Source organism: Nelumbo lutea, chromosome 1, assembly GCF_056320005.1.
Source record: "Nelumbo lutea isolate HS-2025 chromosome 1, American lotus-T2T, whole genome shotgun sequence".
Classification (NCBI taxonomy): domain Eukaryota; kingdom Viridiplantae; phylum Streptophyta; class Magnoliopsida; order Proteales; family Nelumbonaceae; genus Nelumbo; species Nelumbo lutea.
Window position 1 is genome coordinate 56,952,964 of NC_142684.1, and position 26,744 is coordinate 56,979,707.

General features: G+C 39.5%; 1 protein-coding gene across 2 annotated transcripts in view; it reads left to right on the top strand.

Annotated features, from left to right (window-relative positions):
• ARPC4 (binding protein) overlaps positions 1-25,537 on the top strand; it is a 64,024-nt gene extending 38,487 nt beyond the window's left edge. For both annotated transcript variants that reach the window (XM_088964517.1, XM_088964518.1), the window contains 2 exons: positions 5,288-5,377; positions 25,149-25,537. In XM_088964517.1, the coding sequence (XP_088820643.1) occupies positions 5,288-5,377; positions 25,149-25,238 (180 nt within the window). In that variant the 3' untranslated portion in view covers positions 25,239-25,537. The remainder of the gene's footprint in view (positions 1-5,287; positions 5,378-25,148) is intronic.
• The last annotated feature ends 1,207 nt before the right edge of the window (positions 25,538-26,744 follow it).

Sequence of the window (26,744 nt, forward strand, 5' to 3'; positions counted from 1 at the left end):
ATTAAAGATGAAGATCAAAGATTCTTGGTAAGGATTAGGAAATCAAACAAAGATAGAAAAACAATTTTGAAAAATTATTAAATATACAACACTGAGAGGGTGCTAATTAAGGAGAATTTATCAATACTAAGTGTTAAAAATAATGCATACCTTCATAGAATTAGGCCTGCTGAAGTAAAAGAGGCACTAAATAAGATGAAGGGAAAGGCGTTAGGGCCTAATGGGATTCCAATAGAAGTATGGAAAGGCATGGGGGAGGTAGGCTTGTTATGGCTAACACAGCTATGCAATAAGATAGTGAAAGAAAAGAAGATGCCCGATGATTGCAGAAACAATGGTATGGTGCTTTATATTTAAGAACAAAGGTGATGTACAAAGTTGTAATAGCTATCGGGGGATTAAACTTATGAACCACACTATTAAGCTTTGGGAGAGAATAATTGAACAAAGATTATGTCTTAAAACAAGTGTATCACACTATTAGACTTATTGTGACCATTTGTAGTACCTTGGTTCAATAATTCATAATAAGGGAGAGATTGAGGATGATATCACCTAAAGAATTAGTGTAGGATGGACAAAATGGAGAGGTTGATCTAGACTTTTATGTGATAGATTAATACTACTTAGATTAAAAGGAAAATTCTATAAAATAGTTGTAAGGCCAACTATATTGTATGGGGTGAGTGTTGTTGGGCAGCCAGGAAACATGTCCAGAAAATGAATGTGTCAATAAGATGGATGAGTGGAAAAACTATGAAGTATAGGATTAGGAATGAAGTTATCCATATGAACCTAGGATATGGCTTTAAATAGAACAGATTGGCGAAATAGGATCCATGTAGCCAACCCCGTATAGTTGAGATAAGGCATGGATGATGATGATGTATATGTATAGGGGTGGATCAAATATGTATCCACCCCTATCCGATAAAATATAATCCAATTTGATTCGACCTAAATATGCTCACATATACTTAAAATTTATAATGTATGTATCTATTAGTAAAGTTGGTTTGAATGTTGTGTTTTTACCAAATTATCATAGGTTCATACAAGTAATTTTCAATTCATTTTGTTTATGAATTACAACATCAAAGTCATTTTTGGTTCAATTTATTAATATATAATATTTTGATCAGTTTTTAGTTTAGTTTATTTATACTATTCAATATCCAATTACAATCCAATATAATCTAATCAATAACTTCCAATTCAAATTCAAATATAAATGAAGCAAATTTGGATCTACCTATTTCTGATTCAATTTGATACGTTTGCGAAGCTAATCCTATGTTGTGAATATCATGCCATGTTACCTCACTTGGAACTAAAGTTCTGACTGCACTTTGTTATGGAGCTGCAGCCATGTTTATATGACTACTGGTCTGTAAGGATTATGCAATGATGCTTGAGTGTTGATTTTGCTTGCTTCACTACTCTTTAAGTTCTACTTGCCTCTTGGACTGGGTCTTTATGTGTTTCGCCTCACTATGTTATCCTTTTATAATCTTGGTCTTGTAAGCTAAACTGTTATATTAAGGGGCCTTTTGATAACAACGGAAGCTGTTGACCTGAATGACTTATTGTTTTGTCTTTTAGTGGATAAAATGATTAAATAATAAAATATTCAAGTCCACAATTATCTATAAGACTTTCAGCTTCAGCAATTAAGGATCCTACAACCTCCTTAAAAATTTAAGCACTAAAAGAAAAAGCAATAAGCTTTTCAGTTCAGTCACTTCAGCTGTTATCAAACGGTCCCTAATTTGGTCATCTCATATGTCCTTTGTTAATTAGATGAGACAACTTATGGAGGGTGAACTAGTACATCCAGATCATTATCTGAACCTATATAGTTATGACAAGGCTTAGATGATGTGATGAGGAGGAGCAGATTGACCAGAGTGTAAGAATGAGTTGGTTCTCTCTGTTTTATCTCATATTCTAATCTTTTTTTTTTTTCTTATAACTCTTCTCTTTGTTCTCTTTTCATTAGTCTTGCAACTGAACATCTGATTGTTTTTTCATTGATCAGCATCTGACTGTTGTTTTTAATTGATATACATGTTTTTTTTTTCTTGCTAAGAAAAAGTATCTTTCACTTCCATTAGTGACGACTTTGTCCGATGGATTCCAAAGTCTAGTAATTTAATGGACTGGTTCAAAACAATGGATGAGTTCACAGATTTTTCAATGGATGATATGTTAAGAAAATGGAAAGAAATTGCAAGTTCAGTCTCATATAAGAAGACCTCGAATCCCACACGGAACCCTCCACCTCCTGGTTTTATCAAACTAAATTTTGATGGCATTAGCATGGGGAATCCAGGGCCCTCGGGTATCCCTCGGGTATTGGGGGGGTTTAAGAGATGAGAAGGATAATGTAATAGCTATGTTCTCTGGCCCAATTGGAGTGGGAGACTCTTTGAGGGCTGAGGTGTTAGCAGCTTTGGAAGGGGTACAAAGGGCTAAAGACCTAAATGTCAAGAAACTGATTATAGAGGGAGATTCTGTGGCTGTAGTGAACTGGCTAAAAGAAGACAATCGTTATGGTTTCTTTACTAGCCATGGTTCATTATCTGTTGTTTTATCCTCTGAAGATATCCCTTGATCTTACCAGCAAGCCATTAGGAGTCCTCATTAGAGAGAAGCCATGGATGCCAAGATTAAGGCTCTTCATGAGAATGACACTTGGGATCTTGTGCCTGTACCTTTAGATGGTTCTGTCGTTGGAAACTGTTTGGTTTATACCATCAAGCTAAAATCTAATGGATCCCTTAATTGATATAAGGCTCGCTTAGTTGCATAGGGTTATAGTCAGGAGCATGGCATTGATAATAAAGAAACTTTTGCTCTAGCCGCTAAGATCACCGTAGTTTGTGTTCTCTTAGTGAACTGGAGATTGTTTATATGTGTTAGAATGTGTGTGTGTGTGTGTGTGTGTGTGAGAGAGAGAGAGAGAGAGAGAGAGAGAGAGAAGGCTAAGAGAAAGCCAAGAGACTTCATATCTGTTAGGGTTGATTAGTATGATTAAATCAACCCAAAAAATATGAATTTATATTAATAAGAGAATGGGCAAGATTGTCCTTGCAAAAGAAATAAAGGTACAATGTTGTACAAGACAGAACACTAATATACACACCTACTAGTTTACAATAAAGAGAGTAAAATTACAGAACTACCCTCCATCTTTTCTAAACTCCCCCTTAAGCTAATGCTGGGGCACAAGCATCAATTTGTCCTTAAGAAAATTATGCCAGGCTTTGGTCATAGCTTTGGTGAAGAGATCCAGGGTAGGCGCCTCGCCTAAGTCCTAGGCACATTTGCACCTCAGCCCCGGTGTACGCCTTTTGAAACTAGTGCACTTTTTTTGCTTCGAGAACCCCCTATTTGGCAATGTTGTTCATTCATTCATCCTAATAAAATGTCTTCTTAAAAAGCAATTAAAACTATAAAATCATTATTTTTTGTGTGAGAACTAAGAATTTAAGACCTAACATGGACTTGTTTGGGCTTGCCTTGAGGGGCATGGTACAAAGGTGGCTCGTAGAATCAGGAATGTAATATGTTTTACATCACATTAGCTACTTGAAGTAATGCAATTGATTAAAAAAAGAGATCATGAGTTTTATATGCTTGAAGATGTTATATATATATTTGATTTTATTTTTAAATTCTCATTTGAGTATGCTTTACATGTTATATTTATGTATTTTAATATTAGATAATAGGTTTTTCAAAACTTTTATTTTAAAACTAAAGTTTATAAATTAGCATCAGGAAAGAGCTCACCCTCACCCTTTCTTAGCTTACGGTTAAGCTCTAGAGGTGTATCAACTTGTTTGGAGTCAATTAAGCGAGTTAGTGGAACTAAATCAGAGGCATATTTCTGTTGGTTGACAAAATAGCTTTGAGGACATCACTGAATTTCAAGGCCAAGAAAATATGTGATCGGCCCAAGATCTTTCATTTTGAAGGAGTTGCTGAGAAGGAGCTTCAAGTTCGTGGAGCTTGTTTATGACCATATAATGTTTTCTTCTGTTTACACACCAAGAGAGGAGTATCACAGTATCCAGGAAGTGGTGATGCCTATGGAGGAAGGCATCCTTGACATCTATCTAATGAACCATCCATTGTCTAGAGCAGTGATAGCCAAAAGTAAACAGACAGATGTCATTTTAGCCACTGCAGCAAAAGTTTCATCATAGTCAATCCCATATTCTTGTTTGTAGCCTTAAGCAACCAAGCGGACCTTATATCTGTCTAGAGTACAATCTGATTTGAGTTTCACTAAGTAAACCCATCAGCTACCGACGATGGAGGCATCTGGAGGGGGAGAGACAAGTTCCCAAGTATCATTCTTCAATAAGGCCTGAACCTCCGAGTCCATGGCATCTTTCCAATGCTTAGCTGCTACAGCAGAGTTGTAAGACTTAGGAATGTCTATAGAGGACAAAACAGTAGAAATGGAGCTTATGGCTAGAAAATAAGCCATAGCGGTCAGGTGAGTGAGAAATACGCAAAGGAACAGGTGAAGGCAAGTCGACAGGATGAGAGGAGGAACTTACAGTAGTGATGTGGAGTCAAAATGATGCAGAATAGAAAAGGATGGTGCAGGAAATCCCTTGTGTTCCATACTATATCCCATGAATGCATAGATAGTTGATTAGGCTGTTAGCTTTGTGTGTTTATGGGGAAGGAGATGGACAAAGCAGACACAACCAAAGACACGAAGGATGGACGGATTTGGTGGACAATGAAACAAGGAAAGAAAGGGAGTGAATTTCCAAGGACAGAAGTGGGAAGGATATTAATGAGGTGTACATCAGTGTGGGTCGCCTTTTTAGGACGGCTGAGTTTGCGTTAGTGGCTGATTCTTTTTGCTGTTTGTGTGTATGTATCGTGGAGTTGGTACGAGATGTGTTGGTGTTTCTTTTTACCTCTTTCCTTCTCCTTTTCTTCAGTCTTGATGGCTATGTAAGCAGCTTGGTTTCACTTCCATAGGTTGTTGACCTGTGTATTCCTATTATTCTTTGTTCATTAATTGTTTAGTTATCAACCAAAAATAGCCAAGCAGCAATGAGAAATTCCAGTTTCAGTTAATTGGTTGATACTCATGAAGACCATGTAATTATTTTATAATTGAATTTTCCTGTATCATTTGTTTTCTCTTTATTCTTGGTTGTTTGTTCAAAAATGTTTGAACTACCCCCTAACAGATGATATATGCTAATTATTTAATAATTTAATGTCTCGCTATTCTTATTGTTTTTTTACTTTGCAGGGGTATGATATTAGCTTTCTTATCACAAACTATCATTGTGAGGATATGCAAAAGAACAAGCTCATAGATTTTATTGTACAGTTCATGGAGGCAAGTGTTATATTCACTTAAATATATGTTTTCCTTTGATATTTCACTCCTAATTCTAGATCAGTTGCTCCTTTCAGTTCTCATATTAAAATTTAGCCATAATGTTACATTCCATACTAAAAAAGGTGGTTTTTTTATACTTCACTTTTAACTTTTTGGGTGTTTGCTATGCCTCATGGCATCTTCCCTGAGCTATGCATTGTGTTGTGTTACTGAAAGCACTCGAAAACTGAAATCTCTATTGTCTTTTAGTTTTTTTTCCTTATAGATTGGAAGATGTTATTATCAGTGTTGAGAAAGTAGCAAGGCCAAAATTACAAGTTATTGGGCCTGTTATTACTTTATGTTCTTTCTTTTCGTAATAGGCCTAAATGGGCCTTATTATTTCTATGTTATATTTAGTAGTTCAGTTGCAGCTGCCCTATGAAGGGCTTTGATGCATTTAGGTTTTATTAGCCAGCAGTATAAATATTAGTGGGGAACCTAACTGTTCTAATGATTATTCTTCTCCAAACCTCTCTTTCTCTTGTTCTTCTGTCTTGTCCCTCTTTTCTACCTTGCTGAAACTATCTTCCTATTCTTTTCCCTTGTGGGTAATTCATATGCAGTCTCTAGACAAGTCAACTGCATAATGAATTAGAGAGGGCTGCTCAATCCCTGTTTTGAGGGCTGGTTGCTGGAGTTTTTGGTAAACGAATATAGCCCAAGGTGTTGTCTTGAAGGGTACCTTCCATCTATAGATTTCTGGCAAGGTTTGAGTTTTCATTTGGATCTAAACTATAGCTAGAAGAGATTGATTGCTTCTGGTAGGCATTTCTGGTGAGATCAATATGGTTTTTGGGGTGTTTCTTTTCTTCTTGGATTAGGGTTTTTCTGTTCAACCTACTCAGGGTTGCTATCATTGAATTTCTCATGTATGGAGGATTTTTTATTTATTCTTGGGATTGATTTATCCTAGGTTTTTGAGGTTAGTTGACAAGAACTCTTTGTTGCTCCCATTCCTTCCTGCTTTTTTGGGTTGCTAAAACCCTTATTGGGAGGATTATAGTGTTTGGTTTTGTGACTTTGGTGACTCCAAGAGTATTTCTCTTGACTCTTGGTGGTGTTTGAAATACCAGTGGAGTAGATGGAGACTAGTGGTGTTTGAAATACAAGTGGATGCAAAACTCAACTACAAGTGGTGATGTCTTGGTTGATTAATATGGTGCTGACCTAAAAAAGATAAAAGAAAAGGAAGAAAAAGAGGGGATACGGAGAGAAGAGCCGTAGAAAAAGGTAGGAAGCAAGAAGAGAAGAAGAAAAGGGAGAACAACTAAGAGAAGTCAAACAAGACTCCCTTTATTGTCAATCAGGTATGTATTACTATTCATTAACAAATAAAGTTACAACAATGCCCCTAGACAAGTGAAACTCTTACAAGGGAGAAAATAACAACTAAAAAATGACAAGTATGTCCTGGTCGACTAACTTCAATAAATCCCCCTCAAGCTGGAGCATTAAAGTTCTAGTGTGCTACAAATATACTCCATCCTTGAATGGCCCAAACTTTTGGTAAAGATATCAACTACTCGGTCTTTTAACATTAATATATCCACTTGTCACTTTCTTTCTCACAAAATGGCAATCAACTTCAATATGTTTAGTTCCTTCGTGAAACATTGGGTTGGAGGTAATATGTGTTGTAGCTTGGTTGTCACAAAACAATTTAATGGGTTGACCAACTGGGATGTTCGTCTCTTGAACAAGATGCTTCAACCAAATCAACTCATAGGTAGCATGGGCCATTGCTCTATATTATGCTTCAACAGTACTCCTAGCGACCACACTCTGCTTTTTGCTTTTCCACATGACAAGGTTCCCACACAAGAAGGTACAATAACCTATGGTAGACTTCTTGTCCATTGGAGACCCTATCCAATAATTTGCATCTGAATACCCTTCTAAGGATAAATCTTCCCCTATCTTATACAACAACCTACAACCTAAAGCACCTTTTGGATGATTCAACACCCCCCTAACACCCTCATAATGACATGCATGAATTGGTTGAAGACTTCAACACTAAAGGAGATGTCAAGCCTAGTGATAGTGAGGTAGATCAACTTGCCTACTAGTTTCTTATATCTTGTAGGGTCTTCTAATGGCTTCCCTTGACTATCAGTCATCTTTACATTGAGATCATAGGTGTTTCTATTGGCTTGGATCCTAACAACCCAGTTTCATCAAACTTGTCTAGAGCATTCTCTTATTGAGACAGATATTCCTCACTTTGATTTGGTTACCTCAATTCCCAAAATGTACTTGAAGGTTTCCAGATCCTTAATTTGAAAATATTGTTGTAGGAATTGTTTCAACTCACTAATTCCATGTGCTCCATATACACCTTCTCAAGATGAAATAAGGGCCAATTAAAATGAGCGGATAAGGAGATGATACCTGTACAAAGCCTATTTTAGCCATTGGTGAGAAAGTCTTTGAATGAACCATGCCATAAGTTTGTGTATACCCCTTAGCAAAATGCTAGGCTTTGAATTGTTCAATACTTCCATCTTAACTTTATTTAATTGTATAGACCCATTGACAATCAATTGCTTACTTCCCAAGAGGTAAGGAAGTAAGATCCCAAGTATTGTTGGATTGAACAACATGGAATTCTTCATCTATGGCATTCTTCCAATAAAGACATGAGATGACTTCTTGAATAGAACACAGTGGAGAAATAGAGGACAAAAGAGAGATAAATTGCTGATATGAAGGAGATAAGTGAGCAAATGAGACATATTGGAAAGAGGATAATATGTGCACACACACTTACCCTTACACATAGCAATAGGGAGATCAAGATTTGATGGTGGTGGATTTGTCAATGGCAAAGACTTTGGTTGGTCAAAAGTTGGAGTTGAATCAAATGCCATTGATGATTTTGGTTGTCGATCATGATTGGAGAACACTATGTGAATCGATGGTTGGAGAGGCTCATCGGTAGTGGGTATGGGAATAAATACATCATTGGAGTTAGAGGGAAGAGGAATAGACGGGGATCGTTCATGCGCAAAATAGGTTAACCTCTCAAACAATGTAACATCTGGAGCAACCAAATCTTTTCGAAGGACATGATCATAGCATTTGTATCCTTTTTGAGTACAAGAGTAACCAAGGAAAGCACATTTGATAGCTTTAGAGTCAAGTTTATTATGACCCAAACTTAGTTTGTGAACAAAACACACAACCAAACACACGAGGAGGAAGGGAGAAAGAATTAGAAGGAAACAAGATAGAAAAAAGGGGACTCACCATCCAAGACTGAAGAGGGCATACAGTTCATGAGAGAAGTTTGAATTGGAGTTTAGGGGATTCCTTTACAAGCCTAGTGCTCAGGAAAAGAAAGTTGGTTGAAGGATCATGTAACAGAGGAAGGGGGAGAGGTTTGGGATGAAGGGGGGGGGGGGATAGGAGGATGAGTTAGATGGGGAGGAGTAATTCTTCTTTTCTGGTAAGCCCAGGAAATTTGTTTTTGCTTAAGTTGGAGAAAAGAGCTGGAATGTTTTATCACTTTTATTAGTGGGGCCTTCGGTTTTGATTGCTTTGATTCAATACCAATTGTTGTTCTTGTAGAGTTGTTTTGTCTCAAGAGTGTGGTATGCTTCCCTCGGGTGATATCACCTTTCTTATGTATTTTTTTCGATAAGTAAAAGATTCTTTAAAATTTTATTAAATCAGAAAAGATAAGCAACTGTTACAAGCTTCCCCAATGGAGGCACGAGATATACCCTCACTCATAAAGAAAAGACAGCACAAAAATTACAACTAAGTCCAAATCAATTGATCCCTAGTTACCCCTTACAGCACAAAAATTACAACTAAGTCCAAATCAATTGATCCCTAGTTACCCCTTATTTGGATAATGAATCATCCATAGCATTTGCCTCCCTTCCCATCCATTGTATAATTAAGCTCATCTGCTGAGTTAACCATTTGAATTTCTTCATTTCGTCTTGATAAGACAATATCACTGAATTTGGGTCTCTTTTAACCAGCCCACCACCACCTTGGAATCCCCTTCAATCACCAGGTTTTCCAAGTTCATCCCTTTTGCAATCTGAACACCTTGTAGACCTTCAAACAGTTAAGCCCTTATAGAGTCTCCATTCCCGACCGGTCCTGGAAAAAGTGCTATCAGGTTTCCTTCCCTATCTCTTATGACTCCTCCAATTCCAAATGGACCTGGATTGCCTTGGCTACTTCCATCAAAATTTAATTTAAAAAATCCTTCACTGGGAGGTGCCCATAACAACCTTGTTTGTCTTTTGTACTGAACTAGAAGCCACTGGTAACCAGTTCCTCCAAATATCATCAAAGGAGAGTTGTCTAAAGAGATCCAAAGTTAGTAGCCAATGTATAACTCTAGTCAAAACACAATCCATAATTTCTTGTTTGCTTCTCTGCTTCTCTTGGAAAATCCTAGCATTTCTTTTCTTCCATAAGGTCTAAATCGCTACTGCTCTAGCCAGGTCCATTGGATGTTCCACCTGCACCCAAACAAAGAGAAAAACCATTTCCAATTATCTGTAACAAAAGAGCAAGAGATTTGTAAGAAACAAAATTCACTATCCGATTTACATAGAGTGCACCAGTTCAGGGAAATACATAGAAACGACCTCTTCTTTTGTAGGTAACCCAGAGTGTTAACTTTCCCATAAGCCACTTCCCAATAAAAAGCCTTAATTTTTGGAGGAATTGGTTGGCACCAAACTTCTTTAGTAGCTAGTTATATGGTCTGAGGCTCTATTATAATCAATTACCTAGTGTGAAGGTTTGGAACTAGAAACAAGGCATGTTATACCTGATTTCACTAGTGTAGCAATGGCAGTACCAGTAGAATGCTGAAGCCTCTCATACTCCTCATGGGTGATAGAGATGTCAAAACCATTTGAAAGAGACAAGAATAGGGTTTTTGGGTGTGTGTTCTGCCAGCCATGCCCAAGAAAGAAATTGCATTTATATTGAAGTGTTACAACAGGCTGAAAGGACAAATCTGCACTCCATAAGTTACAAGGAGATAAAACCAAAAACATTACATATGATCAAGGTTCAAAATTTTGTTACATATCGGCCGATACATAGCATATAGGTGGGTCACCAATACATGAAATGTAAGGAGTTTCGGGGTACAACCTGTTTCAGGGGGTAACCAGACCTTCAACTGACCCCCTGAACATATTTTGAAAAAAAAACTAAAAAAAGTATATAAAAGTGTCGATACAAAGTCCGATACACCCAATTTGGCATATCAGACTGTTTCAAAACTTTGAACCTTGCATATGATACAATACTTATAATACAATATATAGCCATACTCCTAAGCCTATGATATACGATCTCTACAGCCCCCCCCCCCTCTCCAACTAATGCCGAGAGGTAAGCATTAGTTTGTCAACTAAGAATTGTTGGCAAGCCCAAGACATAGCCTTACTGAAAAGATCAGCCAGCTGAAGACTGGAGGTGACATGAGGAAGAGATATGTGCCATGCAAGAAATTGGTCTCTAATGAAGTGGTAATCAACCTCTATGTGTTTGCTGTGCTCATGGAAGAATGGATTAGAGGCAATCTTGATGGCACTCACATTGTTGGCATGGAGCCAGATCATCTCATTGCACACAAATGACAGCTCGATATTCAGCTTCTATGGAAGATTTTGAAACAGGCTGTTGCTTCTTACACACAACCCATTTATGGACCTTCTAGTGTTGGGACATCTGACCCAATAAGCGTTAGCATATGCAGTCAAGTGGAAGGGGGATGAAAAAGAGAAAAACAGTCCATGAGATAAGGAACCCCGTATATAACAAATGATCCGTAGGACAACTGTCATGTGAGGATGTCTGGGAGAGGAGACAAATTGGCTAACAACTTGGACTGTATAGGAAATGTCTTGTCTGGTCATAGTAAATGGAACTGCAAACAAGTTGTCTATATAGTGTAGCATCATGTAGAGGTTCACCTCAAGAGGAGTATCAACTTGTGTGTCATCAATTAAACCGACAAGTTTCACAAGATCTATGGCATACTTTTGGTGATATAAAGTATCCACAGGAAGGCGAGAGACTTCCAACCCCAGAAAATGTGAGGTTTCCAAGATCCTTCATATTACAAGACTGGCACAGAATATTTTTTAGAAGAGTAATTCCTTCAGTGTCATACCACGTAATAAGAATGTCATCAACATACAAAAGAAAAAATGTGAGACCTTGAGGCCGCTTCATGAGGAATACTAAATAGTCATACGGACTATGAGAAAATTCAGCATCGGTAATAACATTGTGGAACCTTTCAAACTAGGCTCGTGGCACTTGCTTAAGACCATATAAGGATCTCTTGAGATGGCAGACTAGCTTAGGATCATCACAGTAACTGGGTGAATGCTTCATATAGACTATTTCCTTCAATTGGCCTTGAAGGAATTCTGGATATCCATTTGGTGAATGTTCCACTATTTAATAGCAAAAATAGCCAAAATCAGAAGGACAATTATCTTCGCCACGAGATCAAATGCTTCTTCATAGTCCATCCCATATTCTTGCTTATATCCCTAAGCCACTAAATGGGCCTTGTACCTACCATTAGAATTCAACTTCACTGAATAAACCCTTTTACTGTCGATAATTGAAGCATCTGGAGGGGTAGGAACTAGCTCCCATGTATCATTTTCAAGGAGAGCCTGTATCTCAGTATCCATAGCTTCTTTTTAATGCAGAACAACCACTGCCTATTATAAGTTTAGGGAATATTTGTGGGGGACAAAATTGTAGAAAAGGAGCAATGGTCTGTAGGGAAACCATAGTGATCACGAGGCTAGGAAAAACGAGATGAGCTACGTAAAGGGGGAGGAGATGATAGTAAGGAATCACAAGGTGGAGGAGGTGGAGCACAAATGGTGTCAGTGGAAAGATGTGCTGGACCAACAACTAGAGGCAAAGAAGAGGAGAGGATAGGCTTAGGCATGGTAGCTTGCCTTCTTGCATAAAGTCGGAGATGTGCAGGAATAGATGGATATGAGCTGGAAACACCTACAATATCAAAGGAATGCAAAACAGAGATAGAAAGTAGTAGGAAGTTTTGCAATATGATGGAAGTAAGAAACATTCTCAAGAAAGATAACATTCCTAGAGATGCGAATGCGATGTGAAGAGGCATCATAGCGAAGGAACCCCTTATGTTTTGAATTATATCCCATAAAAGCACATAAGATAGATTGAGAAGATAGCTTAGTGTGTTCATGAGGTGGAAGGTGAAGAGAAGTCTAGTGGACAATGAAATAAGCATTGAAAGGGTGAGATGTTGTGAAGAACAAAAGATGGGAGTAAGTTGATTAAGTACACAACAGTGCTAGCCGTCTCCACCCAAAAGGAAGTAGGAACATGACAATCTTGGAGAAGGGTTCTCACTGAAAGAAGGGTAGGATCCATCTAATGGACGCCATAAAGGTTGCGGAATGGGTGGGCGAATTTCAAAAATTTCCTACCTTCTCCCAACTGGGAATCATATTCCCTAAGTTTAGAATACAATATTCAAGCATCCTACTTGAACCATAATCAAACCAGATCTGTACCAAAAGATAAATGGGAGGAATATACCTGATCCAGAGAAGCAGTATCTCCCAAAGTTGGTGTTCATGCCCAAAGAATGCTCCAAGATCCGTTCCTGTTGAAGATGACACAGCTGTGAATGGAACAGAACTAGCAGGGTGCGTCCTACACACTGGATCCTTCACAAGAATCCTCTGGAAGTACTAAACACTGAATCTTTTTCAGTCTTTCTTGCAAGACTGATGTCAGGAACAGATTTCTTGACTTTCTTTTCTACAAAGATCTAATCTTGCAATGGCAGATGGCGACGGCAGGAGGAGATCTCCAAAAACGAAAAAGGCTGAACTGCTTTTTCTCTTTTTCTGGAGAGTATGAGATCTGATCTCAATTCGCAGGAACCTTTCTTGCGATTTTTCTTGGTTCGTTTTTCTCCTCCTTTCTTCTTGATTAAGAAACCTCCTTATTAGGAGTTATCCCAATCCAAATCAGTATTTGGATAGGAGATAATCTTAATCATTTCTGCAGATAGAGTTAGCTTACTCCTGATCTTATCAGGAGGTTACCAGATTCAAATCTAATTTGAATTTGGTCTCTAAGAGTGGATAAGGCTAAAGGCCCAATCCTTTTACTAACTTTAATCTCAAATTCGCCCCAAGGATGGGTGATCATATCAGCCCACCTCAAAATGGGCTTTTGGCCCATTAAGTGTTCAGTGTCTAATTACTTTCCAATCTGCTGCCCAGTTGGGCTTCTTTGTATGGCGTGGGACCCAAGCATTGATCTACACACCAGCCACATGGGTTCGGCCCAACCTCTAAAACAAGGCCCAGCCGAATTCACTGAAAAACTCAATGAACCCCTTAAGTCCATCATATGGACCCTATGGGCCCAACACTTACATTAAGTGGTCCCTGGGCCAAGCCATCTTATAAAAACCCAGGGACTGTGGGCAGGTGCAAGATTAGCCCATCAGGTATTATCCTCAATGGTCTTACACTTAACCTCTCAGCCCTTAATGATCAAGCACTGCCTGACAAGAGAGGACCTCTCCCTCGGCTGCAAGGAACAGTGCCGCACTCTCCTCTCACATGGATCCCGGGAATTAAAACCATTTGCAAACAATTCGAAACCGTACATATATATATATATAAATATTAATTTTGCAAAACAAAATTCCAACGATTGAAATCAACTGCCGGCAGTTTGGTTTCCATCAGAGAGAGTGCATTCCCGATCATTACCCTTTGTCCGACAAAATGGCTGATTCTGTCACTATGATCACCCACTTAGATGAATTCTCAAACTGCCCCAACATACCCAGGTTTTGATCCCCGCTAAGGATCTCACTGATTGGCATATCAAAGGCAGCCTGATCCAACACCTAGTGAAATGTCATAATCGAGTCTAGGGGTCAGGTGTAACTTTCCAGTTTTGCCCATCTATCTCCAAGGTCCAGGGCAATACTGGAAATCTGGTCCGGTTCAAGGATTCAAGTAATGTCATACTGCATGTGCCTCGGGTCTTACCCTGATGGCTGAGACAGGCCATCCCAACACTTGGTGGCACACCAGCATCAGCCTTGGCAGGATAAATCTCCCCAGACTTATCCAACGGCTGTGAACATTTAAAACTAACACGAGTCTCTATAAATGTCCAGTTTTAGGGTTTTACACAGAATTAAACCAAACAATATGAATCAAACATGCACTTTATTTATTTCCACTAAATAACAAAAGTACATCAAATCAGATTGAAGCTAAGGGCATACAAAACTGTCTAACAGCTCCCACTTGCACTTAGGTCCAATCTGGTACAAGCCGGAGTCCCATACTTTCCACGTGTTTCTCAAACACCTTCTGTGTCAGTGGCTTAGTCAATGGGTCTGCCACATTATCCGCTGATGCTACCTTCTGAATCAGGAAGTCCCCTCTACCAATGATCTCCCGCAGTACATGGTACTTTCTCTCGATGTGCTTCGACTTCGAGTGAGCCCGAGGCTCTTTAGCATGGGCGATCACTCCATTGTTGTCACACAACAACGGGATGGGAGATGTGCTGGATGGAATCGCTCCCAATTCGTGTATGAACTTCTTCATCCACACGACTTCCTTGGCAGCTTCACTTGCGGCAATGTACTCGGCCTCGGTTGTGGAGTTTGCAGTGGACCCCTGTTTGCTGCTTTTCCAGCAAACAGCACACGATCCTATCGTGAAAACATACCCAGATGTAGACTTTCTATCATCTGGATCCGACTGGAAATCAGCATCGGTATACCCTAGAACTTGCAGTGAACTACCATCGAATACCAGACAAAACTCTTTTGTCCTTCGAAGGTATTTGAGTATGTTCTTTACAGCAGTCCAATGCTCCTGCCCTGGGTTTGCCTGGAATCTGCTTACCACACTCACCGCCTGAGCAATGTCAGGGCGAGTGCACAGCATGGCATACATGATGCTCCCTACGGCTGAGGCATAGGGAACGTCTCTCATGCTCTCAATCTCCTCAGAAGTCTTGGGAGACATCTTCTTGGAGAGAGTGACTCCGTGCCTGAAAGGAACGTTTCCTTTCTTGGAGTTCTCCATGTTGTACCTCTTGACAATTTTGTCAATATAAGAAGCCTGGGATAATCCAATTATCCGCTTCGATCTATCTCTATAGAGTCGAAGACCTAGTATGTATGAAGCTTCTCCAAGATCTTTCATGGAGAACTACTGTGATAGCCATACCTTGACCGAAGTCAACATTCCTACATCATTCCCAATGAGTAGGATATCGTCCACGTACAACACCAAAAAGGTGATCTTATCCCCACTGGACTTCCTGTAAACGCAGGGCTCATCCGGATTCTGCTCAAAGTCAAACGTTTTGACTGCAGAATCAAAACGGATGTTCCAACTCCTAGAAGCCTGCTTAAGTCCATATATAGATCTATTAAGTTTACATACCATGTGTTCCTGACCAGCAGCAATGAAGCCTTGCGGCTGCTGCATGTAGATATCTTCACTAAGATCTCCATTCAGGAACGCGGTTTTGACATCCATTTGCCAAATCTCATAGTCATGGTACGTTGCTATAGCTAGCAGGATCCTAATGGATTTAAGCATGGCCACGGGCGAAAAAGTTTCCTCATAGTCGATGCCTTCTTTCTGAGTATACCCTTTCGCCACCAAGCGAGCTTTAAAGGTCTCAATCCTGCCATCGGGGCCCTTCTTCCTCTTGTAGATCCATTTGCAACCAATTGCTTTTACCCCGGGGGCGGATCCACTAGAGTCCAGACTTCATTGGTCTCCATTGAGTCCATTTCAGCCCTCATGGCCTCCACCCACTTCTGGGAGTCTATGTCTAACATAGCTTCCGCGTAAGTCACGGGATCCTCTTCACTAGTCAAGGTTTCCACCAGGTAACTATCCTGGTCATAACCATATCGGACTGGTGGTCTGGATACCCGGGTGGTTCTTCTAGGTTGGTAATTACCTGGAATTTGTGGGACATCTCCCACTGCTCCTGAGCTCTCCTCATCAAGAACTATTTCCTGACGATGGGTGTCCAGGATGTAATCGGATTCTAAGAACTGGGCGTTTCGATTGCAGAACACTTTCTGCTCACTCGGGTCATAGAATAGATAACCCACCAAATCCTTTGGGTAGCCTATAAACAGTCAACAACTGGTTTTAGATTCCAACTTGTCCGCACTTGTTCTTTTAACGTGTGCAGGACAACCCCAAATCTTCAAGTGTCTTACACTTGGCTTCCTTCCGGTCCAAAGTTCATATGGAGTTTTCGGAACTGATTTGGTTGGAACCTGATTCAGCACGTAGATAGCAGTCTCTAATGCGTATCCCCAAAAGTATGTGGGTAATTGTGAGCGTACGAGAAGTGACCAGACCATGTCTAACAAGGTCCTATTCCTCCTCTCTGAAACACCGTTGAGTTGAGGTGTAGCAGGAGGAGCTAATTGTGACACTATCCCATTGGCCTTTAAGTAGTCCCTGAATTCGTCAGAGAGATACTCGCCACCTCGATCTGATCGAAGGGCCTTAGTTTCTCTCCCTAACTGTTTCTCGACTTCCTGTCTGAACTCTTTGAACTTTTCAAATGATTCAGACTTATGTCTCATTAGGTACACGTAACCATATCGTGAAAAATCATCTGTAAAGGTGATGAAGTACACGTGTTGATTCCGTGTCCTAATACTCAGGGGACCACATACATCAGTATGTATTAGGTCAAGTGTGCCTTCAGATCTTTCAGGCTTACCGTCAAATGGCCGCTTAGACATCTTACCTTGAAGGCAAAGTTCACAAGTGGGAAGATTTTCTACAGTTAGAAAATCCAAAGGACCATCCTTTATCAACCTTGTGATTCGGTCAATACCGATATGGCCAAGTCGGTAATGCCAGAGGCACGTGGGACTTACTGTATCACGATTCATTTTCTTGGGATTTTCGACCGACGTAGTTTCGATTAAGTTAGTTTCCAAAGAAGGATGTAGAACATAGAGACCGTTCTCTTGTTCCCCGCATGCGATGAATTTATTATTCCGTTTAACAGTAATCACATTACTAAAATAAACAGTATATCCATCAGCACACAGTTTTGAAACAGAAATTAAATTTCTTCTCAAGTTCTGTACATAAAGACAATCTTTAAGTACAAGTATTCCTTCTTTAAAAACTAATTCTACGGTTCCTATTGCCGCTACTGCAACACTTGTAGTTGTTCCCAAGAATAATGTCACTTCACCTTCACTCAACCTTCTGCTAACTTTGAACCCCTGCAGTGAGTTACACGCATGAGTTGAAGCCCCGGAGTCAACACACCAGGACACAGAAGTAACTAACATGTTAGTTTCTATGACACAAGTTTCGATGTTACCTTTCTTAGATTCCAGGTAGGCAGGACAATTCCTCTTCCAGTGGCCGGTCTGCTTGCAGAAGTGACAGACATCAGATGCCTTGTTCTTCTTCTGCTTCTTAGGATTGGTAGCCTTCTTCTGAGGCTTCTTTGCCTTTCTCTTTTTCTTGCCCAATTTGTTAGCTTCAGCAAGCATAACCACAGGCTCATCCTTCTTGAGTAGATCCTCGGCTCTCTGCAACATATTGCTGAGTTCCTAGACGCTGACATTCAGCTTATTCATATTGTAGTTCATTGTGAACGCATTGAAGGAAGAGGGCAAAGAATTGAGGATGGCATCCACTTGCGTGCCAAGATCTAGCCCGGATCCAAGAGCTTCAAGTTCGTTAATGTAACCCATCATCCGAAGACAATGGTCATGAACTTTCTGCCCTTTGGTCATCTGCGCGGTCATGAACAATTTCAGGACCTTCTGTCGAGTAGAACGGTTCTGCTCTTCATACATTGTTCTTACACTGTCCAATATGTCCTTGGCTAGTTCGATCTGATCGAACTGCCTCTGTATTGAGTTGTCTAATGAGGCAACGACAAAGCAGCGGACTAGGGAGTTCTTATCCTCCCACTCTTGGTAGTCCCTTCTACGGGCCTCAGAAGCCCTATCACCCGGACGTTCCGGGGCAGGATTTTTCACTACCTTGTCTAACTTTTCGGAAGTTAGGACCAGCATAAGATTTCTGTACCAGTCGGCATAGTTTGGGCCCTTTAGCTTGTTATCGTCTAGAAGCTTTGCAAATTGACCGTTTGCCATTTTCTGATAAAATAGCAAAATCATTAGTCCACAACCTTAGTTTGATTCATGTTACCTACATAGATATGGCTTTTAATCTATGTTCCATTCCCATTTGTTCATCTCTGAGATTTCCCTCCTTTCTCAGTGACGGAGACGACGAAATGTCTCTGGAAATGTGGGAAATCACATGGGGTGCGTGAAGCCAACTGTTTCAGCTGCATAACCTCACCACCTTTCTGTGACGGATCATATCCACTCATCAAATGAGTTTCCCTTTGGCCTCTGTCAGACAAGGTTCAGAGCCGTTTTCAGGTAAACCTTTCTGTCCAGTGAGTGCTTACCCATCATATTCAGGTTACGCCAAGGTACCGTGAGAGAGTTCCCATTTTCTGGTGAAGCCCCTCCCACATCGGTCTATGACGCCCCTATCATCTTATGAAACACTCTAATAGATCCAACAGCAAATGGATAGCCCAATTTTATGGTGCGTTTCCTCATTACTGAAGGACCCATCATTGTGCTAATGACGGAAGGCCTTTAGAGAGTCCATCATATGGGTCTCCCTATCACAAGCATTCATATTTGTTGGAGGGAACAAAAACGCCCTAGTTTTAATTTAGGTCAAACCAGAGTGGCTCCCACTGACTTTCATAAAGTCAGATTTCTGGTGGGCCTTAATCGGCTAGGGGTTCCGTACGCATCCCTTTTCAGGGTTGTGGGGCCCACCAAACAAAGAGGGGTCATCCAATGACCTTGAAGGACACCATGGCAATGATGTGCATTCAGCCATGGTGTGCGCAAGAGCCACTAACGAGTCTTCATGGGCCAAGTACTTATGGCCCATGGTCGCAGCACATCAAACATCCAAACATCACATGTAAAGGAGGAATTGATCCAATCAATTAACTGCTGTAAAGCCCATCGAATAGCCCATTGAAATCCAAGTCATTAACAATTAATGTCTACTAGGTGTATGGGTTGAATCGCAGATAGCAGTTCGGCCCATACAGCTTATCTCACAGTAATGGGCCTTTTGTAGTTTTAACCCTTTAAAACTGGGCTTTACAGGTGGGCCGAATTAATCCCTGTAATTGAACATCAGATTTGGAACAGCAAGTGTGAGAAATACAGACTGAAAAACAGTCCCTATCGAACCCCAGATTCGGTCCAAACAGTTTTGGTCCAATCTAGTCCAAGAGGATCCAAAACTGATTTTCAATTCAAGAATTAATTCATGAAAGATCTGAAATTAATAATTTTGATTTCAAACAATCACAAATCAAACTATGGACTATTCGCACCAGTTGCAAAACAGAGGTTAATCACAAGGGTTGCAGTTTCACAAACTGCAAATCACAGAAAGCGATTTCTCCAACTGCAAATCTCCAGCGCCGCCTTCTTCTTCCTTCTTTAATCAAGAAAATTAACATAAATCCTATTTCTATTAATTACATTCTTGATCAAATCCTATACATTCGGTCTAAAATAAAAAAAAAAAATTATTTACAAACCGAATATAAATAAATAGAAAGAAAAAGGGTGCGCAGACTATCTGCGCCAAATCTGCACTGTGATCTCCAGGTTCGAACAGTCCATTAAACCAAAATAAATAAAGAACAATTCTAAATAAATTCTGGATTTAATAAAATTAATTTCAGATCAATCGCCCTTAACAAGAAATAGTTTCTTGAAAAAGAAAACAATCTGCGCAAATCTTGAAAGAACACCTTCTATCCATCTGCGCAGGGTCAGATCTGATTTTCTTTTGGTTCAAGATTCGAACCTGTGGCTCTGATACCACTGAAAGAAGGGTAGGATCCATCTAATGGACGCCATAAAGGTTGCGGAATGGGTGGGCGAATTTCAAAAATTTCCTACCTTCTCCCAACTGGGAATCATATACCCTAAGTTTAGAATACAATATTCAAGGATCCTACTTGAACCATAATCAAACCAGATCTATACCAAAAGATAAATGGGAGGAATATACCTGATCCAGAGAAGCAGTATCTCCCAAAGTTGGTGTTCACGCCCAAAGAATGCTCCAAGATCCGTTCCTGCTGAAGATGACACAGCTGTGAATGGAACAGAACCAGCAGGGTGCGTCCTACACACTGGATCCTTCACAAGAATCCTCTGGAAGTACTAAACACTGAATCTTTTTCAGTCTTTCTTGCAAGACTGATGTCAAGAACAGATTTCTTGACTTTCTTTTCTGCAAAGATCTAATCTTGCAATGGCAGATGGCGGCGGCAAGAAGAGATCTCCAAAAACGAAAAAGGCTGAATTGCTTTTTCTCTTTTTCTGGAGAGTATGAGATCTGATCTCAATTCGCAGGAACCTTTCTTGCGATTTTTCTTGGTTCGTTTTTCTCCTCCTTTCTTCTTGATTAAGAAACCTCCTTATTAGGAGTTATCCCAATCCAAATCAGTATTTGGATAGGGGATAATCTTAATCCTTTCTGCAGATAGAGTTAGCTTACTCCTGATCTTATCAGGAGGTTACCAGATTCAAATCTAATTTGAATTTGGTCTCTAAGAGTGGATAAGGCTAAAGGCCCAATCCTTTTACTAACTTTAATCTCAAATTCGCCCCAAGGATGGGTGATCATATCAGCCCACCTCAAAATGGGCTTTTGGCCCATTAAGTGTTCAGTGTCTAATTACTTTCCAATCTGCTGCCCAGTTGGGCTTCTTTGTATGGCGTGGGACCTAAGCATTGATCTACACACCAGCCACATGGGTTCGGCCCAACCTCTAAAACAAGGCCCAGCCGAATTCACTGAAAAACTCAATGAACCCCTTGAGTCCATCATATGGACCCTATGGGCCCAACACTTACATTAAGTGGTCCCTGGGCCAAGCCATCTTATAAAAACCCAGGGACTGTGGGCAGGTGCAAGATTAGCCCATCAGGTATTATCCTCAATGGTCTTACACTTAACCTCTCATCCCTTAATGATCAAGCACTGCCCGACAAGAGAGGACCTCTCCCTCGGCTGCAAGGAACAATGCCACACTCTCCTCTCACATGGATCCCGGGAATCAAAACCATTTGCAAACAATTCGAAACCGTACATATATATATAAATATATTAATTTTGCAAAACAAAATTCCAACGATTGAAATCAACTGCCGGCAGTTTGGTTTCCATCAGAGAGAGTGCATTCCCGATCATTACCCTTTGTCCGACAAAGTGGCTGATTCTGTCACTATGATCACCCACTCAGATGAATTCTCAAACTGCCCCAACATACCCAGGTTTTGATCCCTGCTAAGGATCTCACTGATTGGCATATCAAAGGCAGCCTAATCCAACACCTAGTGAAATGTCATAATCGAGTCTAGGGGTCAGGTGTAACTTTCCAATTTTGCCCATCTATCTCCAAGGTCCAGGGCAATACTGAAAATCTGGTTCGGTTCAAGGATTCAAGTAATGCCATACTACATGTGCCTCGGGTCTTACCTTGATGGCTGAGACAGGCCATCCCAACACTTGGTGGCACACCAGCATCAGCCTTGGCAGGATAAATCTCCCCAGACTTATCCAACGGCTGTGAACATTTGAAACTAACACGAGTCTCTATAAATGTCCAGTTTTAGGGTTTTACACAGAATTAAACCAAACAATATGAATCAAACATGCACTTTATTTATTTTCACTAAATAACAAAAGTACATCAAATCAGATTGAAGCTAAGGGCATACAAAACTGTCTAACACTCACAACACTCAAAATATGTTCGTTCTTACGCTCTGCAACCCCATCGTGTTGTGGAGTTCGTGGGCATGACCTTTGAGAAACTCTTCCTTGTTCTTTCAAATATGTTTGAAACTCTCCAAACTCCCCACATAGTATTCCCCCCTGAATCTAAACATAAAGTACCAATGGTAGCATTAAACTGATTCTTAACAGAAGCCTGAAAAAATATAAATAAGGGAAGCACATCTGATTTCTTTCTCAAAATATAAATCGAAGTGAATTGAGTGCAGTCATCAGTGAAAAGAACAAAATATTTGTAACCTATGTATTAACTTGAAAGGAACAGTAGAATGTTCAGCAACAGGGAAATGTCAATACATGACTCTTACTCAAGCAACATGTAATACAAGACTTGTCAACATTAGCAAAAGTAGTAGCTTTAAAAGATAGGCAACCATTACAAAATAAAAACTCTAGTTTCTTAGGATAAGGATGGCCAAGACGTCTATGCCAAAGATGCCACTCATTATTTTTGCAAACAATATCAGAATTAGAAGCATTAGAAAGCAAACAAGGTGAGATAGTGTCTTCGTCTTCCCGACTTCAAAGCAAATAGCCATTCCAAGCCCCTCCTGCCTCACTGTCCCAAACTCCCAATGTGCCGGTCCCAGGTTAAACAACCATCAGAAGAAAAACAGACAATGTTACCATCATCAACTAATTAACCAACAGATATTATTAGTAGTAAGTTTTGGGACAAAAAAGGTTTTATGGAGATGAAAATGAGAACTAGCATATGTAGGCAAAGTCAAATCATTTCATGCAATGATTTCAAGTTTTTCACCATTGGCTATAACAATGTGTTTAGTAAAGGATAAAGGTTTAAGAGACTGACCAGAATATGCTCCTGTCATATGATTAGAGGCACCTAAATCAATTATCAAAAGAAGGCTTGGGTTAGGACAATGATGTAATGAATTACCAGACAAACCAATGGCTGAAAACACAAAAAAATGCAGTAGATACCAATTGCTGCATCTATTCCTCAGTCAAAACACCAGAGGATTCTCCCTTAGCTAAAATTTGGGAAGAAACAGGTATATCATCTAGACCCTCAAGAGTAGATTGATAGACTTTGTGTTGATTCTTCTTTGGGGCTGATGTGTGTCCCTTAGTTGGCCAAGTGGGACACTCAGTGATAATGTGTCGTTGTTTACAGTAGGTACAAGTATTCTTGTTTTTGCAGTGGGAACCCATGTGGCCAAATTCCTTAACACTGAACCCGAGAGAAGCCCTTTTTGAGTTTGGACTTGTTATCAAGGACAGTTTCAGCACCAGTTTCATGCTTCCCATCAATGGTAGACTAAGTAATCATTTTTGTTTCTTCTCTAAGAAGCTTTCCCATGATAGAATCAAGATTAGGTACAGTCTCCCTAATCTTGTATTAGAGGGGAAGTTACTATCTGATTGGGGTATGAATTATAGGTTGCTTGGCCAACTTTTATACTTGTGCATGACTCAACTAGATATTGCTTACTTGGTCAGTTTGGTGTTTACTAATGTTGGCTGGGTTGTTTCAATTGATAACAATAGGTCCACATCTGATTTCTGTCTTGTAGAAGGCAACTTAGTCTTTGGAAGAGCAAGAAGTAGTTAGTTGTTGCGCGTTCTAGTGTAGAGTTTGAAATCCTTGGTACATGATTTATCTGAGACTTTGTGGTTGTAGTCCTTGCTTGGTGAGTTAGGGATTGCTTGGGAGGAACTTTTGATTCTTTATTAGTAAGAGAGTGATGATTGGTGAACTTTGCCCCCTGTATGTGTGGAGATTGAAGATGTATCAACAATTAGCAGATATGTTCACTAAAGGGGTACTTTTGTTGAAGCTTCAAAGTGCTCTTGCCAAGTTGGGAATGGGCATCTCTATTCCCAACTTGAGGGGAATGTTGACAGAGTAGTCAAGTTGAAACTACAAGTTATTATGCTTGTCATTACTTAACGTTCTTTCTTTTCTTAATGGGCTTAAATGGGCCTTATTATTTAGTTCAGCTGCAGCTCCCCTATGAGGGGCTTTGATGTAATTTTATCTTTTATTAGCTGATTATAAATATAAGTGGGGAACCTAACAGTCTCCATGAAGCATCACACAAGGCATTCCACTACCTAGAGGTGTAAGGTGTAGTTCAGAATGCAAGGGGTGTAGTTACCTTCAGGAAATTAGTGGGAAATCTCTCTCTCTCTCTCTCTCTCTCTCATGTTTATAAAGAGGCTTGTGCCCTTGCTAACCAAGGCATTGAGCAAGAAAGAGGAATCTCTTATTTGAATTTCTTTAGTTGCAAAACAACACCAGGAAATTAATCCACGAGGATAAGAGTTACTACAACATAGCATGCTTCTAGATTTTCTGTCCAAAACACATAATGGGGGCATTTTCCCATGGGAAGAAGGTAAAATTTGATGGTTTGCAGAATATGGCATCCTCACTATGTAGAGGAGCACCATTACTCTTTTGAGCATCAATTTGAATATCATCTGGTAGTCTAGGTTTGGAGGGTTCTTACATCCAATGAAACTCGATAGAAGATAGAATGCAATATGCTGCTGCTCTTGAAGGCTAGTGTGGTTTACCAAGTCTCCTAGAGATTTCTGAGTTGAAAAGATGCTTAATGTATAGTGTATAGAGAGAAAAAAGATGCTTAATGCTTTATAGATTTCCCTCTAAATTTTTTTTCTGCTCTTGATGTCCTTGTGCAATTATTACTGTTGTTTTGTTATTTAATCTGCTATTATTATTTTTTTCTTGCTATAAATGATTCACAAATATATCTACCAAAATGCAGGATATTGATAAAGAGATAAGTGAGTTGAAGTTGTCTGTTAATACACGGGGAAGACTTGTGGCAACAGAGTTCTTAAAGCAGTTCATCTGATACCCAAAAGATCAAATCCCAGTGTGGATTAGCAACGGTATTCGTCTGTTAACAGCGTCAACTAGGAAGCTGTAAAGAGGAGATAAACATCTCAACCCTTAAATCTCAGGGATTATTTTCCCAATTCAACATTTTTTGAATATGTTGTTATTTATCTCATGTTGATGTATTCATGTTTTTTTTTTTTTTTTTTTTTTTTTATTTTGGGTAGGCTATTCAAGTTTCAAAGTATTGAAATGCAAAAAGTGTTGGAAAGGAAATTCTTATTCTAAGAGATGTATTGGAATATACTTTGGACATGCATGGATACAGTGGAAAAGGTAAGGTGTGCATGACCCTAACGCTGTGCTTGGTTTGAAGGAAAAAGTAGGGAAAGTAAAGGAAAGGTAGGGAAACCTTTACAAACCCTGTATGAGTTTCCTTACCTTTTTCCCTTCTTTTACCTACCTTTTCCTTCAAACCAAACATAGCCTAAGGGCTAAGGAAACTTAAATAAAACCCAAAAATACATCAATAAATCTAGTATCAAATAAATATAAACAAGGTACATACACGTATTAAAACTATGTATATGTTTTAATAGTTTATGTGAAGTGGTAAACTACTGTTATATGCTAAGGAAATGTTGGGAAATGGTAGAGATTAAAATATGGCTTAAATAAAAAAAATTACTAATTTTATTGATCAATTAGTTATTTCTTTTTTAATTTTCCATTGATATAATATTAATAAGAAAATTTTGATAAAATTGGCTTTGAAAGTCAAAACTTAAGCACGTGCATTAGGGGTGAGCAAAAAAAAAACCGAAAAATTGAACCAATCGAAAAAACCAACCAAAATCGAATTGAAATTTTGGTTAACCGAACTGGTCGGTTCGTTTTCAGTTTGACATTTCCAAAAAACCGACAGTTTTGGTTCACCATTTAAGAAAACGGTTAACCGAACCGACTTATATATATATATATATATATATATATATATTATTTTGTTTTATTTTTGAAAATCTAATAAATGCGAACTAAGACTTTTTAGGTTGCATTTAATGCCATTTATTAGATTTTCAGTTCGCCTAGTTTGGTAGTGGTAGATTGGCAACTAGACTAGTGAAGCCAAACAGCCATTTCCTTTCTTAATCTTTTCCTCTTTCTTTGCTCTCTTGACTCTCACTCTGTCTCTCTTAGACTCCCACTCTCTGGTCTCTCCCAGTCCTAGCTCTTCCCCAACGGATCAATGGGCGATGGCCTTCAACGCTTCGATCAAGTCATTGACGGCCTCCAGCGATCCCTCCTTTAGCAACACTAACAAATGGTGATCCTTCTTTCTTCCACAACAGCCAACTCTCTCTTTTGGATTCACTCTTTGACTCCCACTCTCCCAATTCTCTTCGTTCTTCCCCAATGGACCAACGCTGACAGCCTTCGACACTCCACCCTCCAACATCAGAGGCGATCCCTCTTGCTTCGGCAATATTCTCTTAGTCTCCCACTCTTCTTATCTTGTAGTTTC